The following is a 17,447-nucleotide window of genomic DNA, read 5'->3' on the forward strand; positions in this document are numbered from 1 at the left end:
TAACACTTTTCAAAACATTTTGATCTGCTGACTTGGGCTGCAATATAAACATGTCGTTTTGAACACCATATATCATTAACACACAAAAAGTAAACCTGACGGGATTTCACTCTAGAAACAACATTTCTTTAAATTGTGGTCCAACAGGTAGGTCAGCCTGGCACACTAAGTACCAGATAAACTTTCATTTTTTGTAAGCAACAATTTTTTTTTTACTGGTGGCTCTACGTCAAGAAGGAACTACTGCAGTCTCTTAACATAAGAGTTTTTAACCATCTGCATGCATGAATGAATTGTCACAGAAAAAGCAGCCCCTAGGAAGAAAATGCAAAATATACGGTGTTTTTCCTTACCCTGGTTTTGCACGCATTCCTACTGACTATTCACAACAGTGTCACGTAGCAAGAGCACAAGCTGAAGGGCTGAGCGCAGGATTTGGATCCAACAACTCCTCTGTTATTATTTGGGCTATTTTTGTACTGCTGTTCAAAACTCAGGCTCTAGACCAATCTGTTCCCAAGTACTTAAGTCTGATTGACTCGCTACATGTACTAGCTCCAACAGGGAGGATACAGGGAACAGTAGGAAAGACGTTAGTATATGCAGCCGGCTAGACAGCTCCCACTGGGTGTTTTAAAATTGCCATGGTATAAATAAGTTACCAGCTGTCGCCAATGGCCATGTATACCCAGTATGCTTTATCAGATGGTAATTTCCTAAAGTTACAGCAAAAGAAAAGGGTCTGGGGAAGAAGCTCCCTCTCACCAAGGAGTAAGAACAAAAATGATTCTGCAGAAAGCAGATGGTATTTAAAATACACTTGGCATAGTGGAGAAGGGGAAATGGTGGCGTGTTTAAAAAAAATACATGCAACTCCCATGTATTTACTTAGGTACTTACACAGAATTCAGTATTGAAACATCACGTAGCCATTAATGGATTTTGGCTTCATAAAACCTGTCAAGCTGGTAAATCCCTCACGAGATTTGAGACATTCTCAAAAGAGAACAGAGGGCTCTGCTTAGGATTATCTAGAAAGCTCATGGGCATGCTGACTGGACCTACAGGTCCTGGATTAATTTTCACTAAGTTGGTTTATTCTTAACTCAGGGCTAAAGCCGCAGAAATTTATCTTCGTAGCATTTTATATAGACCTTGATGGAGGTCTGGAACGCTACAGAAAGAAGAATATGATAACTCAAAAAAAAAGAGAGTGATGAAAGCCTGGTTACACCTTAACTGTATGAACAATGCAAGCAGAGATGAGACTTCATCTTAGAGACGTGATAAAAAAAGCCTTAGCTTCAGCTAATTTTATTTCCTCCAACACGCTGCAATTTAATAACAAGTAAAGAAAACTCACCCAAACGTTTAGTACAAATTAGGAATCGAAATTAAAACATACCCACATTGCAATCCACAGTTCAACCCCTTATCACCTGCTATTGATAGAGAAAACCATGTTTTGACATTATATATGTAAAAGGTGCGTATGTAACTCATTGGAACACTGTGCTCTAATTGAGTAGGTCTTGCCACACTTACTCTCAGCCTGTCTTTGGGCAAAGCAACAGCTCCTTGCTTGATGATTTCCAGAACTCGCTCCACTGACAACTCAGCTCCAGCTTGCTCTAATCGTGAGCTGAAGAAGCTGATCACCTGGAATGAAAAAAAATCAGAGCACATAAGCAAATAGCAAGAGAAGAGATCTTTTCATCAATTTACATATGCAGCTGTCATCTTCTTCCCCTGGATCAATATATCTGTGCTTCTCAAAGAATAATCATGTTATTGCTTGTGCCACAATCAGGACGACTTTGTTAGTGACAAGTTAGCACAGTTATTACTATTCTTCTGGTGTCATTTTTAATGGGTGGATGAACTTACAATTTAACATGCAGCTGAATTAATAAATTTAGGTTTTCAAGTACCAGTATTGGCATATGCTTATAGTCATATCTATTAATAATATATAAGGAAAAATGCTTATCCTATTAAAATGCTTCAAAAACTAGGCCAGGAAGAGCAGTAGAAAATTCTATTTTTTTTTCTATCTTTAATTTCTATAACTTGCACACTGATTTCAGAGAAAAAAATAGATTAATATTACAATCAATTGGACAACACAGAAATACGTCAAGAAGCCCAACAATCAGTGATCAAAATAAATGTTTATAAAAATTGGCAGTAATCCCGTCATAATCTGTCGCCAGATTTAGACCCAACAGCTCTAGTCGGATTCAGATCTTGTCCACATGACTGTGATGCTGCTAATCTTGACAAAATTGGGACCAGCAGAGAAAAGTCAGTAAATATGCAACAGCAATTAAAAAAAAATGAACAAAGCTCCTCTTCTCCCCAAATTAACCACCCACCCCAACACTCCCATGGCCCTTGCTGACCACAGGTTCCAGGCACAGGAGCCTGCACATTCCCTCTCAATACTCTTATTCTCCATGCACCTCCCTCATAAGGCCAGGCTGATTTTCACCTTATTTCCCCCCCCCTTCTGTGACCCAGCTGGTCCTTGTTAGCTAGAACACAGTTAGGTCAGGCTTCAACTTTCATCCCCCTCCAAGCACAGTAGGTCACAACAGAGGCAGACATCCCAATGTCAACTCTCCATGTGGGACATCAGATAATCTCCACTTCTGTGGCTCCTTTCATCCCCAAAACAGCACATTTTGCAAATGATAATCCCTATCCCAGAGGAACTTATCACACAGGGGATCGAAAACTTGAAAGAGAAGGGTATGGGAAGGGTATGGGACAAAATTTCAAAGCCCACTTAAAGTCCCTTGGAAGCACCACAGGATGGTCAGAGCCCTCTTCCTAGAGCCAGGTCTGCAGAGATACCTGAGCTATTCGCTGTGCACACTTCCAGCTTCCCAGACTTCTCATGCGCTTTGGACACACTCTTCTTTGAAAAGTGGTAATGCCCACTCGTATCTGAATCACAAACCCCAGCACAGTGAGTAATCTTTGTTAATCTCCCCAAGTAGAAGGGGGAAAAGTGTATTGCATTATAAAAATCTCTGCTGAGCTCTCTTTGTTCTGGAGCGAGACACAGCTGGAGCCAGAAACCATTACCCTAATTATGCCTCACAGCTCAGCTGCTGTTAATAAAACAAAGACAGCTGATGGCTTGATTACCCTGGGATTCAAATTTGTTGTTCCTCTCTTGTGATCCTAGAAACTCTGGCCCTTGTTGTGAGCAGGTAGATCTACCAGATTGCAGAGCAATTTTCTCTAGAAACTGTGAAGCACCAAACAGGTGAGATACAGACAGATTATAGTTGCTAGAAGTTGCTTTGGGGTTTTGGCAGGTTTTTTTTTTTTGTTTTTTTTTTTGCTTCCAACAACAAAAGTGTGGAAATCTGTCAAGTGAGAATTCAGGTGTAGCCTTCCATAAGGTCCTTACAATAACCTCAAGTGCTAGAATAAGAGGAGAGGACTTGACCGCCTCTGGCAGATGCAGCCGGTAAGTCTCACACTCTTACCGATAAGGACACTGCAGTGCTATGATCTCCAGCCCGTGAAAGAAAGGAGGACAAAGATGTGCTGAGTTCATCAGCCAAGGCGCTGGAGAGAGGAACCAGAAACTACACAGCAAAATGGCAGAAATAGCGTGAGCAAAGCACACGAGGCACTCGGCGGGACGTTGCCACGGATTTGGCACAGTCTGGGACAAAACGCTGGTAGAGGATACGCAGCTCGTACAGGGACGAGAGAGTTGCCCACGGACTTAGAAAGAAAAAAAAAAAAAAAAAAAAGAGTTTCCCGTGTTTCAACACTTCTCTGTTGTCAGTAATCACCGTCGAAAGCTACCCTCAGCCAGGCAGGCTGGTACAGAGACTGCATCCCACTGGTGTTCCCTTGCTAGCTCAGGTTCTGCTAAACCACAACAAAAACAAAATTTAATATTAGGCTTTTAATCAAAAGGATAAAATACGATCATAACGCATAATGTAATATTAGGCTTTTAATCAACAGGATACAATGCTATCATATAATGCAAGCATAAAAACAGAATGAAGCTTGCAGATACTACCTGAATTCTGGCATTTCCTACTTTGTAAAGTCAAACCATCCAATCTTAACCCACTTTTGAAAGATTTTTCTATAAAACAAACTTTTTTTTGTGGTTAAACAAATCTTTGTTGAGTTGTATTTCATACACAACAAAAGTGAGATAGGCTTCCAATATTTTCAGGGTATGTCAGTGGTTCGCAGAGATTTGAATGGGTATTTTTGGTATGCAGGTGAAGACTGAAATTAAAAAAAAAAATCTATTGAAATAACAATAAGTATCTCTAAGCATTATTTGTCTTCCTACGTCAAACAAAATGGAACTGGAGTAATTCTCCTAACTCAAATAGCACAGCATCTCAATAAGGCACTCATCATACGAAGAAAAAGAGAGGAGTTATACAGAGGACACACTAAAGGAGGTATTTGCTTTTTACCACTCTATCAGTAATAAAACCAAAGAGCATGTAGCATTTACCTCCCCACTGCCCAGGTTCCCTTCTCCTCCCGAGCCAAAAGCCAAACACTTTACCAAGTTACCTGCCCAAATATAAAAGATGCAAATGAAAGCTTAACATAATTTTAAGAATAGCTTCTTCCTTTGAAAGCGCTTTAAGTATTTTCCTCAACGAAGTAACAGAGCTACATTTAAAATAATCTTAGAAATTAACAGGTTTCAACTCCTTGTCCACTTAAAAGGAAAATAATGCAGAAAAAGCAAACCGGCTGGATAATATTAAATGAGTTTCAAGTTTTAGCAGCTGCTTTAAAAGGTAACGCTGAGCACACTACCATACATATAGAAAAAAGCAGATCTCAGGGCAAACAAAAAGTAGGCCGAGAGACGGACACATCATCGTTTTCTTGCAGCATCTCTTTGGGGTATTCTGAAAGCTCTTATTTTCACTGATCATTCGGGCAGCTGATCTAAGAAAGCAGAAAAGTTTGCTGCAAAGTTTGCAGCAAGCCACTTGACCAGTCCCTGTGAATTACTTGCACCCAAATCACGGCGCGTGTCCAAAGGTCCTCTCCGTGCAAGCAACTTTAAAAAGCTCTCTCCAATGAGGCTTCCATTTTAATAGCGATTAAAAGGCATGTTAACGTTGGATTAGATAGCCCCTCATCAGGAATATCTTACCGGTATATAGATAAAACAGCATATTGACAGCGCACAGGGCTTTGCCCTATTCAGAGGGACTAATCCTGGCTGCGAGAGCTACATAACCACGTGGTGCTACACGTATGCAACTAGGCGGAGGTGGCTTGGCTGCCGTGAACTCGGTCATCTCCACGCTCTGCTGCACAACGCAGACATGCCACAAGAATTTGTGCCATTAATATACCGAAGACCTCTTAACGAAACCCGTTTTCCGTAGTGATTTCCAAAATCGTTCTTCATAAAGCATTTCTACTTAGGAGGTCAATTTTCCCACAGAGACTCATCTTTAGTTTCATAACCAATAAATTTACAGAATATTTCCAAAGATGAAAAGTGTTACAAGGAAGCTAGAGTGATGTCGACGGATTTAAGAGAGGCATTTTAGGTCTCGGAGGGTTTTTTTTTTTTTTTTTTCAGATTCTGAGGGAATATCCACAGCATCTATTATTTTGCCTATCTATTGTTTCCAATAGCGACATTCTGAAGTAAAGAAACATTCATTTGTATTTACTATAGCATCCACCAAGCAGCAGAGCTATCAAGGACAAGATGCTTTCTCCACTTGGATCCTCTCAGTGCAAACTGAAGTGCTGCGAGGCCCCAACCCATCCACAGCGCCATGCCGCTGCCTGACACTACAACTCTCAACTCTCTCCTGTCGCTAAAAATAACAGGACGATTCACCGCTGCCTCCTCTGCCCACAATTTTCAAGGTTAACTCCACAAAAAGAGAAGAATAACTTGGCACCAAATTAAAAAGTTTGGATTCCTTTGTCGTCCTTTTTTTCTTTTTTCTTTGTAAAGCGATGAAAAGAGAAAGACACTTAGGTATTTTGACATTGCTATTTTACATTTCCAGCCTCGTTCATCACAGATAGAGTAACATGCTGTATTCACAGCACACTGAAAGGAGGGGAAGGAAAAAAAAAAAAAAAAGAAAAAGGAGAAAACAAACCTCTTGTCATAAAGTACTACAGGATTAGCACTTCATCTAAGCAGATTCCTTAGGAAACCATAAATCACAGCAAGGGTCAGTAGCCAGTGGTCACACCCACTGTCTCGGAGCAAAAGCGAGGCAAAGATGACCCTCACTGGAGCTTCAGAAGGAATGAAGCTGCTCCGGGTGGTTCAACAACAAGAGAAATGCAGGTTTGTCAGCAAATTGAAAGTACTGGGGAAAAAAAGAAAAAAACAGATTCATCTTGAAACAAGAGTATGTTCAAAGACCTGTCAACCTTTCAAGGTCATCTGCTGCCATGCTCCCATTTTCAAGCAACTTTTTTTTCCAGAAGAGAGTTGGCAGCATTTGGGGGTGGGGGGGGGGTGGGGAAATCACTACAAGTGTTTAGCCAGGCTCTAGCAATTAGCAGGATCAAGGCTTTTCTACCAGCATTTTAAGGAAAGCCATGAAAGATTAGTTATAATGTTCACTGCAAGTCCTGCAGGGCTTGAAACAAAAGTTGCTATAGCAGAGCCAAGCCAACTCCACTGATGTTAAAATCTAGCAGGGAAATATCTTTGGAGAATTAAATTCCTTGTAGGAAACTGCATCAATCTGATCCTTTAAATCTTTAAACTATCGCTCCCGACCTCCTGATTTCTATCAGACTATTTTGCAAACAAAATTCTAGCAGCTCCTCGTTAAGCCTGTTTAACGACACTGTATCTACCACTAGCTCATAGAGATCTTAGGAAATATGAAAGTAATGAAAGCCAATGAGTTCTCATCGTGGTCACGAAACACATTCATCTCTAGTAATTACCAGCAAGGAGTTTCTGCCAAATTCCTGACGCATCTGAGATTGGTGACCAAATTATAGACCACCTCTGAAACAGAGGCATATAGATAGTTTACAGCTGAAATGTTTCTGCAGTAGGCCAGCACAGGAACGATAGCATTCCTCTTTGTTCAGCATCCAGGGGAAGCATATCCCATTGAGCTAAACAAGATGCCCAGTATCCTATTAAGATGACTTTCTAAAATGAAAAGTAAATTAATAGGAAACAGAAGGCATTTTGATTTCAGTTTCTTCTGCACAGCATTAACTGCACCCATATGTTCTCAATCAGCTAGTGATGGCAATTTTTAGCTTATTTATAAAAACCTAGCGGATGATGTAAGTAGATTTCAATGGAAGTAATATTCTAGCTAGTGATGACCCTTAACCATTCACCAGTTTTTCCCTCAGCTATGAAGCACGCAGAGGTTACGCCTTATCTCCAGTATCACCTTTGCAGAGTAGCCTGAACAGTCCAAACCCTGACAGTGCTTCGCTATTATTAACATTAGAAAGGCTTTTGTTAAACCTACCTGCGAATCTTCCTCGCCACATTTTACACCAGTCACTTGTCCTATATGCCACAAGCATGAAGAACAGGTTATTCCCTTTCTCTTTACAGCAGTCTTGTATTGGAAGAACATCACATCACCCTTAGTCTACCCTCCTTTGGCTATTCAGCACTAGTTCTATTTTTCCTTAGAGGTCATGTTTTCTACAGCTCTTGATTCTCCCCAGAATTTCTGCTGTTGGCCCACATCTTTCTGCATGGTGCCTAAAACCAGATGGAGTAATCCGGCCACCACATCACTAGCACGAGTAGGCTGAAAGGATGCCTCTAGGCTATGCTTCCTTTCCATCCCCACGCAGGACTGTAGCAGATGCATCTTTCCATTTGCACAGTTAACTACTAGTTACTATTTTCTCCCTACATTTTTCAACCAATTTTACATCCACCTTTTAGTACTTTTACCTCTTCTATGCTTCCCTATTTGGTTTATGAGAACACTGTATGCAACAGTTAAAAAAAAAATTACTAAAGTCAAGATATGTCACATCTGCTTTATATGTTCCTGACAAAGCACCCTGGCAATTTTTTTTAACATTGCAAAATCATTACAGATTGCACAAATTCCACATTTCAGTCAGCTATCTTCAACAGAGAACATTAGCATACTATATAGTAGTATTTCTATATGAAATACTACAGTTTAGGGTAGGAAATTTTTACGCCCAGTGTTAAGAAGGATTTTGCTGAAGGCTTCTACCTACAAGGCTTGATTCTCCCAGCACAGTAGAAGGGGCCACACTAAAGCACAGAGGGATGCACACGGTTTCTGCAGCTGGGGACGCCTAGTGGCATCTGATGATGAAAATCAGGCTCACATTTCTACTTGAGGGTGGAGACAATCCAAATGTTCTTCGCTTTGCAATGACCAGAAAAAGTAACGATGCATGGGATCCGCACGCAGCACAGAACCGAGGAGAGGTGCTTCAGGGCTTCAGAAAGGTGGCTTCTCCTCTTCCCCTCCCACCCATTACCCAAGGTAGCAACCAATTACACCTACCAGCTACAAGCTTTGGGACCATCCCTGGGCCTGAGAGGCAACTTCACAGCTTTACATCGAGCGCAATGGCCTGAAACCCAACAGAGCTCTCTGACGCATGGGAAGCTGGCTAATCCAGCCCCCTTCAATGAGCCAGCCTTGGTCAGACCAAAAGCCTGGCTAGATCCCCATTCCATCGCTGACCATAGGCTGGGGTGGATGTTTGAAGAAGGTGGTAAGAGGAGGTCAAGAACAACAAAATCTTCCCCAGGAGTAAGTATAACGTCGCAGCTTCCAGCAACATACAACTTAGGAAATTCTTGAGCCAAAGAGTGTAGCCACATTTTTGTGCTTTACAGTCTTTAAAGGACTTTTTTTTTTTGTTTTTCCCCATGAGTTTCTGACCCCTCTTGGAGCACACTTACACTTTAGACATTCACAACGTCCTGCACGGCCATGAGGGTGAAACTCGCACCCCATCATTGTAGAGAAAAGATTGAGCAAAATTTGGAAAACAGGAAGTCTTTTTGGTTCTTTACAGATATTTACTGCCCTCGTGGTCCTAGACACGTTCCCCCCACACGTATAGCAAGGCTAACATGATTTGTCACTCTTTCAAGTGGTAGAAAGACCAGTTAAAACATTAAGGCTGTACCACGTACAAGAAAACGACTGGTTCTGTTCAGGACGGTGGCAGTGCTGATAGCATGCATGAACTGGAGGACGTGACAGGGTAGAAGAAGAGTTGGCTGAATCTCATCTTTTATTCAGATCTGCAAGCCTGACAGCTCTCACCACTTGCCAGCTGGTGACAGGTACATTTTTTAAAAAAAATCTTTTTTTGACATCCTCGCTTCTCTAACAAAGGAGCTATTTAAGAATTCAAAATGCTCCCTTGGAAAGCTTTAAATAGTTTCAGAATGTAACTGGCATTATGCTGTAACCCAATATTAAGTAGCTTTGGGGAGGAATTGTTTAAATTGTCAAGGAAAACCTCCATTTAACTGTTACAAAGGAAAGGACATATTGCCTTCTGTGGGAGGCGTGGGACTGTCAGGCAGAAGCACCTGGCCACCACCGGTTTTCCTCAATTTGGACAAGGAAAGTTGAAAAGTTCCCCATCTCAGACAGGAATGAAGAACACAGTCATCTTGACTGCACCATGTTCCCTCTTTACGCAACTTGAAGATAACTTGTCCCAGTCATCCAACCAGTGTCATACTGCCTGTACTCTGCAGTTGCCAAAAGCTTGGGAGCTTTGAGCTGGAATCCTCCGAGCTCCAAGCTCTTGCAAGACCAGAAAAGACGGAGTGAGAACAGAAGAGGAAGGGATAGGGACAAACAGGATTGCAGTCAAGCATTTCTGTCAAGAGTACAAGTTGCTTCCCTTTATGGAGCATCAGAAATCCATCAATCTTCTGTAATATTTTCACATAAAAGCCCATCGAAACAGAGAACCTCTGCAGATTTGTATTCACACGGAATAAATTAACTATTCACTGCAGCAAGAAATTTAGCACCCTGTTCAGCTTGCGCTTCCAATATCTTGCATCCAGTGGTCACGGCATGACCTCAAGTGTTGCTCAGCTCTGCAAGTACTGACTAGAGGAGAGAGAAATGCCTGTTGCACTTAAAATCTGTTATTTTCTAGCAGGGATCATCACTCAGTTTCTCAATATGAATATTAAAGCCAGTATTAGATGGAGCAGAAATTACTTCATAGCTGTTTTCAAAAGTCACGCTCCAATATGCTGTCAGTCAAGAGCCACAGCGATTTCCTTTTGTTTTCTACTAAAATGTCTACCTACCCAAAAGGATTGCAGACTGCTGTGGACAGATACTTTGGAAGTGAAAGTAACTTAAATGCAGATACAACCCAGGGAATGAGGCAGTTGCATGTCTGCTCTTAGCTGTTTAAGAAAGTCCTCCATAATTGTTCATAGTCCAGTGAAGGGAGTAAGAGAAAAGACTACTTGATGATGAAACCCTGCTTTTTCTGTCCAGAGAGGCATGCTTCTACATGGGGAAGATGAGAAGCTGACACTGTCCTTCCTTAGGGGCGTGAAAGATTTGCCTCAGGTTGGGAATTCCTTACCAAAATCCCCTTGAACAATTCCCGGGCCTGCTGAGTAAAGATGTTGCCCAGAGTAAGTCACAGTGACAGCCCAGAAAACAGGGGAGGGAAACTCAACATTTTAATAAATTCTGAAAGAAACTGCTAAGAGACGATGAATATTTTCCACCTCTCGAAAGGATAAAGTGATCAAATAAAGTGTAAGCACCCTTTAAATAATGTATTACTTACCAGATCTATATTTTGCATTATGTCCTGGAAGGAAGGGTGAGTTCGAAATTGCTCAAACAGATCCCGCTTGTAAAGCAGTGCGTACACCAAGTTCGGGTTGTGGTGGAGGGAATTTGTCAAGCAGGAGTTGATGATCTCTAGCATCATTCGGATCACTTCCTCGATCACGTTCAGGTCCTGCGCCTTTAAGAAAGGAATAAAAGGTTAGCGTGCCCTTTTCCATTGTAAAATATATTAGGCAATAAAGACGGTGCACAGGTAATTATTACTAATGGAGCTATTAGCTGGCTAATGTCTCAATGGTGAACAAATCTGGCATTCCTGAATGTCTGGGAAGAGATGTGTTTGCTCCTGTACCAACCAGACTTGAAACCAGAATGCAATGCATCCATTTACCTCTTAGCTCGAGTCTCTCGACAGGAGCCATCTTCTTGTCCAAAAGAGCATTAACATACTGTAGGCAGCCAAATTCACTAAGAGTTATGTGAATTTAGTCTTTTCATCCTTTCCTGTGCTAAGCAAAAGCAGTTCAGCCTATGTTTCATTTACCACATTTTCAGCTCAGCCCTTGTCAGAGGGGCTGGAGAGAGGTCCTCCCCCGGGCACAGGAAAAAAAGTCCAATCTACTTTGTTCATATTGCTAGATCTCTCAGACATACCAAATGCTGGATTGTGAGAACAAGAAGAATCCTACCAAAAGTTCTTCTGGTTAGTATGACCTGAAAGCACTGGCGTTTACTTTTGCTTACTGCCTACAAAGCAGTCATGTTCTGAGTTATCACAAGGCATTTAAGTACTTCATGACGAGGCTGCACTTGCAAGAGGATTTCGTTGGACTGTCAGTCAATCCCTACGTAGCGGAGTTAGAAACATATAAAGAGCAAAATCCTCTGCTGCCATTTTGCTCTGGCCACTTGTATTGGGAAGCGAAGATGTAATTACAGCTTCATCATGTAAGCGTAGATAGGGCATTGCAGAAGACCGTCCCGTTCTCCTAGCCCTCTGCTCCTTCCCCTCCAGCCCTGAGCCGTGTTCAGGCGTGGGGAAGGCAATGCCAGTCCTGCTCACGCTGCTGCTGAAACGCAGCAGTGCTGTCACTCTCCTGGTTACCCCAACAGCTCATCTTCCGCGTGCATGCTGGAGATGGGAGTGATGAAAGCCTTGTGACATGCTTGCTGGAAGAACAATATTCCGCGCACACACTCCAATTACATCTTATTCTTCAGCAATGATGTCTGACTGACTGTGGAGGTTAGGGATTTTCTTCTGAATGTGAGGATCTCCTCCTCTTCTTTTCTTATTTTTCTTAAATGACTGCCTCAACCATCTGAATTATCTTTGCAGTGTAGCTACCAAAGTTGGCAGAAACCCTTACAAAACTGATCGCTGCAGCTACTTAATCTGCCAGTGGCATTGTATTATTCTGACAGAAGTAATCCTTACATTCAAAATGCAAGTGGGTCCTATACATGGAGTCACCTGGTTAGCATGGCACGAAATAGCATGCCAGTTGGACATTATGAAATGTAAACGATACAAAAATACAGGACAAAATACAGGACAAAACTGGAAATAATTGCTTCATCTGGAATCTAAGGAAAAATTCAGACCTGGCTAACACATCTGCGGAACGGTACTTGCCTACCAAGCTGGATTTATTTCCGAATATGGCGTATTAAGGTGGCTTTTAAAAAGCTCTTCAGCTACTGTAGGCATCACACAAGCATTCGAAAAGAGATGCTGAAGTGAAAAGGATGCTCCCTGTTCTCTACGATGTTATTTTGGCAAGATAACTACCACGACTGTAAGGAAAGCTGTCCATGTGGGCTAAGCTCACAACACAGGAGAGCAAAGGCAGTCACCAAACCAGCAGCTCCTCCAGCTTCCCAAACAGCCGATAGAGTTCACCTTGTGCATGGATGGGATCTGCCAACCTCCAGGTGAAAGCAGCTCCTCTACCCTGAAGCCTGCTCAAGAACATTGGGATTCAGACTCAGACGAGATCCATTCAGTTATCCAAAACACAACAACCCACACGATGGCTTTTCAAATACTACCGGCTTTTTAATAAAGCATGCTCACCTTAAAACAGGGGAATATAGCTGGTTTAAACAGAAAGCGTTGCTAACCGTATTAGCATCTGCAAACACGTTGTTTCAAGAGGAGACGGACACCGCTATTGGTTGGCTTCAAACAACCCAAACTTAACTAGAAGTTATTGTTCAGAAATTAAAGTTCATTTATAACCTGGTGGCCAGAAAAACCGCCTGGTTTCGCTTTCCGGCGGCAGCTCCAGATGAAGAATCTGGAATCCCAATGAAGAAATTGGGTAGCTACAGTGCAGATTTTTACCTGCAGCTGAGTACACTAAAAATAGCGTTTATATGAAGAAAGAACTCTATAAAAGAAAGCGATGTGGGACTGAATCCCAGCATTGCATATATATTATCTGGAGAGCTGTACGCGCCTATAATTAGCGATTAAAAGCATTTGTAAAAGCTTAAAACTTTTCAAAACAGGAACAAACAAACAGAAAGCCAAGGACAGCGTTTGGATGAGACAATGGAGAAATGCTGTAAGCGCTGATAAATCGCCACGCACTTTTGTTGCTTTGTATCACCAGGATCCAGCTACGGCACCTCCGCATCGAGACATGGCGTCAAGGCAGATATAAATAAGGTTACAAAAATATTTCACAGCTAAAAGACAAGACGTTTATCACCCTGTGTAATAACTTTCAGACTGGCTGAACGCAGCCACAACCCAGAACACGTATGACCAAAACAGCGACACCAACCACGGCAGCGCTGTAAAAATATTTTCTGGACTGGATTGGCTCTTGAAGGGGATTGGGGGGGGTGGGGGTGGCAAGACATTGATTTTGGGGGACAGGTAGAATTAAACAGTACTTTCAGGTGAGAGATTAGTTAGAGGCGATGACATTTTGCTATTGCCTAAAATTGGCAAGTTTCATGTGCTTTTGCCCATTTTAATTTATTACAGCATTCCTTTACAAAACATTGCCCATATAATGCCGATGTCAATACTGATGAACATCACTCAAGGTCAGGCTTCCCCCCTCCCCCCCCCTTTTTGATTATGCCCATAGAAATGACTATATCCATCAGTAGAAAAAAAATATGGGAAGTTAAAGGCTTGGTACCAACTTTGCGAGATGGAGATCTGGCCAACAAAAGGGAAGGGAATGGGGCAGAGCACTAATGTTACTGTAGGTAACCATACTGACCTCATGTTTCCTCCTCAGGATAGGAATTAAATGTGCTAAATATTTGAAAATATTTTCATTTTTAAACAGAAAGTGCCAGGCAAAGGGCCAGATGCCTGGTCACGTTCTAGTCGCCCAAGGACCAAACCAGGAAGGGACATGTGCAGAAGACCCAGGTACCGTCCGGGGGAATCTGTTTAGTCATAAACGCTAATAAGAAACACAAATTGGAGGTGCGAATAGGCAAACTGTGGGTAGAGCTGCATGCTCTAGTCTCCAACCATCGTGAAGTCCTGCTGCCTTTTTTTTTTTTTTTTTTTTTTTTTTACTGAAATATAATTAATAATTAGCATGACACCCTGCTTGGCAAAGCATTTTGGAGCCTTCAGTAACGACATACCGCTAAGAGACCACAACGCACCGCTGTGCAAAACCAGTTCAAAAGTACACCGCTGAAGCAGCAGCAGGGAAATAAAGCAGCCTAAGCACCGGGACGCAGGTAGGGGCTTCCAGCTGGGTCATCTCCTCCTAAGGGCAAGTCTCTCGATTGCTGCCAGTGGGGGATGCAAGAACTCAGCATTGCTGAAAACCTGCTTAATTTCTGGTACTCGTCTTCTGGTTCTTACCTTCTCAACATTGTGAGTGCTATTCCTCTTAATTTAATTTGACGTTAAATTAATTTTAATTTTCATAATAATAGAGAACTGGTTTTAAAAGTCCTATCATGAACGAATGCAAATCTCCAGCCTCTAAAAGTTAACAATTCCTAAGAGAAAAAAAGGAGGCATCTCCATGTATTATTCAGGTTAACTTTGCTTAACCGTTCCTCGTGTCTTGTCTAGTCTAATAAAAACCTGAGATAAAAATTATTTCGCTATTTTCTTTCCTCCTATATATACAAAATAGGCATGTAAAAATCAGAATTTCACTCACTTGTGATGTTACGAAGAGACATATATATGAAAGGGTGGACATTAGTCTGGCTTTCAGGATGAAATAAGCTTCGTATTAAGTTTCCAAGAGAGGAATGCTCTTTTTAAGATTTCTAGTCATCTAGCTGAAGCCATTTGCTCTCCAACGGCAACCCGCAGTCTCAGCAGACCGATTTTCACTGCGGCCAGCCTTTGGCTGCTACCAAGGACATGTCACCACCATAGAGCTGACTCAGGTACAGCCAAGCCCTAGTTTGGCCCTGCACCACACAAACCCCTTACTGGAGCTTGGATCTCCACCGGCCCTTGGTCCTGGGCGCAAGCCAAATGCTGGGTGACGCTCGGCAGTGCAGATGCGAGCTAAATCTTGATAGACTTCTTAATGAGCTTCTGCATTTTTGACCATTTACCCAGAGAGGCAGAAAAGCTCTGTTGCAGTTCTCAGAGGAAGGAGTCACAGCGTATCTCAGGTCGCCCTGGTGGGTGCGTTCAGCTCCAGCTTCGCATGATGGCCGTTCACACCTGAACCAGTTTGATCCCGGCATTCACAGTCAATTGCCAACCACAGGTTACCTGCAGTGACACTACAGCCCATCTCGAGGAAATATTTAAATGGCGACTGCAGAATCAGGAGCCAAATAATTACAACTTCCTTCAAGCTAAAAAGCACTAGCGCACAAATTTAACTCTCATCTCTTGCCCACGTTATATTATAATACGACGTTTTTTTCTTTACAAGCTAGAATTCACTTAAATGAGTTAATTTTCTTTCTTTTTGGCCCCTCGTGAGCTAAAGGACAGTCCAGAGACTTTAACAAAGTTTCCATACTAGCAACTCCAAAACTCAAAGCGGCGAGACTGGCTCCAACTGTACGCTTTCCCAGCTAGCTCTGACTGCCCGCTTCAAGGTCGTTGGCTCCCTTTGCTGTTCTGCCCTCCCAGCCTGGCACCGGGGAGCAAGATTTGGATGATGGCAAACGTCGGGTCTGACACCACACATGCGCCAGGGCTACGTTGCATTTGTTTTGCTGCGTGCATTCGGTGCAGACCGCCCAGCCTGGGCTCTGCAACAGAATGCGACCATGGGGGTAAAAGAATATATAGAGAAAAAAAAGGTGAGAGCGAAGGTTGCACAGGCAGCCTTAACTATGGCCTTTCTTAAGTCCTGAGCACTTATCTGTGACACCTCACTGTAATTCTTCACATGCCATCATTCACTGAGACTTTTTCCCCTCCTGAAATAAGAATTTGTAAACATATCATATAAAAATGTGTAATCATAATCAGCTGCTTCGTTCATGAAATAGATAAACTTGAAAGGCAGTTTTGTCAAGAATGGAAAGCAAAAGGAGACCCATAGCGTATACTTAACATCTATCAAAAAGACTCAGCCTGCTGAATGAACCCCAAACAGAGAGCTATTTCCATTCTTCTCATCATGAGGGCTGAGCAAGGAGGAAAGATTTGGTGAACTGTTATTCAAGATCCATCAGCTGCATCCATAGAAATTTGAGAGGAATGGACAGCCTCAGTTCATTTTCCATTACCTTTCTTTCCATCTAGCTGCACAGATACGAAGGACTACTTGGATTTCTGGATGTTCAGTAGTTCTCTCTTCCATGCCTGCTTGTAAGGCAGCTCTTATAAACTCCCGTGTAATGTGCTATTTAGTGTGGAAAAGACAAGTTGGCACTCCAGGGAATTTCACCTTGATAACATAATTTCACAGCATCCACACTTACAATTATGTAAACTTCCCCTTCCTCTTTAGAGGGGAATTTCTACAGTTAAATAGTTTCAAATAATTTACTTTATTTTTAGTTACTTTAAGAGAAGCATATGTATCTTGTTTGTATTAGCTTTGGGGAGCTTCCAAGAGAGCTGTCTGAATTTCCTGCATTTTCAGCAGAAAATAAAACCTTCAACAAAATAAACTCCCTTTGCCAACGGGGTGGAAAAACGGGGTGGTGGGGGGAGAAGGAAACGCACAAGAAAGCTGTTCTTGTATTTAATGCACAAATGAACTTCAAAGCCAATCATTTGGTGACAGAAATCTTATCGCTGTATAGCTATTTTACTGGCATCCGTACAGCATAATACACTGGCTGTCGTATGTCGACCCAGCTAACTTTTGGCCATAATGTTTAATTGTGGGGAAGGAGGTATTAAATGAAAAATTGCAGGGCTTACATCGAATATAACCTCAAAACTAAGCCAGTCATCTCTGATTACTGCTTAGGATTGAAAGTAGGGCTGTCACATTGGGGGCAAAGTTTGTTGCCAGACACTTTGCTAAATAAACCTACCATCACGACACTCGCTGCCATTGCCTTCCGGAAGAGCTGAGCAAGTAGACAGTGCTCTCACCACCTTGTCATGCCAGCCCTACCTGGTAATGCAACGTCCCCCAAGAGAAACACGTGCTTTTATCCTGTGTCACAGTGAAAAACTCTTTCCTTGCAACAAGGCTG

The 17,447-nt window shown here is 42.2% G+C and overlaps 1 protein-coding gene across 3 annotated transcripts in view; it reads right to left on the reverse strand.

Moving 5' to 3' along the window:
• DYM (dymeclin) overlaps positions 1 to 17,447 on the reverse strand; it is a 221,406-nt gene that overhangs the window by 29,008 nt on the left and 174,951 nt on the right. For all 3 annotated transcript variants that reach the window (XM_067315529.1, XM_067315530.1, XM_067315531.1), the window contains 2 exons: positions 10,819 to 11,001; positions 1,546 to 1,659 (listed from right to left, as the gene is read on the reverse strand). In XM_067315529.1, coding sequence (XP_067171630.1) covers positions 1,546 to 1,659; positions 10,819 to 11,001 — 297 coding nt within the window. The remainder of the gene's footprint in view (positions 1 to 1,545; positions 1,660 to 10,818; positions 11,002 to 17,447) is intronic.

This window comes from Apteryx mantelli, chromosome Z (genome assembly GCF_036417845.1).
Source record: "Apteryx mantelli isolate bAptMan1 chromosome Z, bAptMan1.hap1, whole genome shotgun sequence".
Lineage (NCBI taxonomy): Eukaryota > Metazoa > Chordata > Aves > Apterygiformes > Apterygidae > Apteryx > Apteryx mantelli.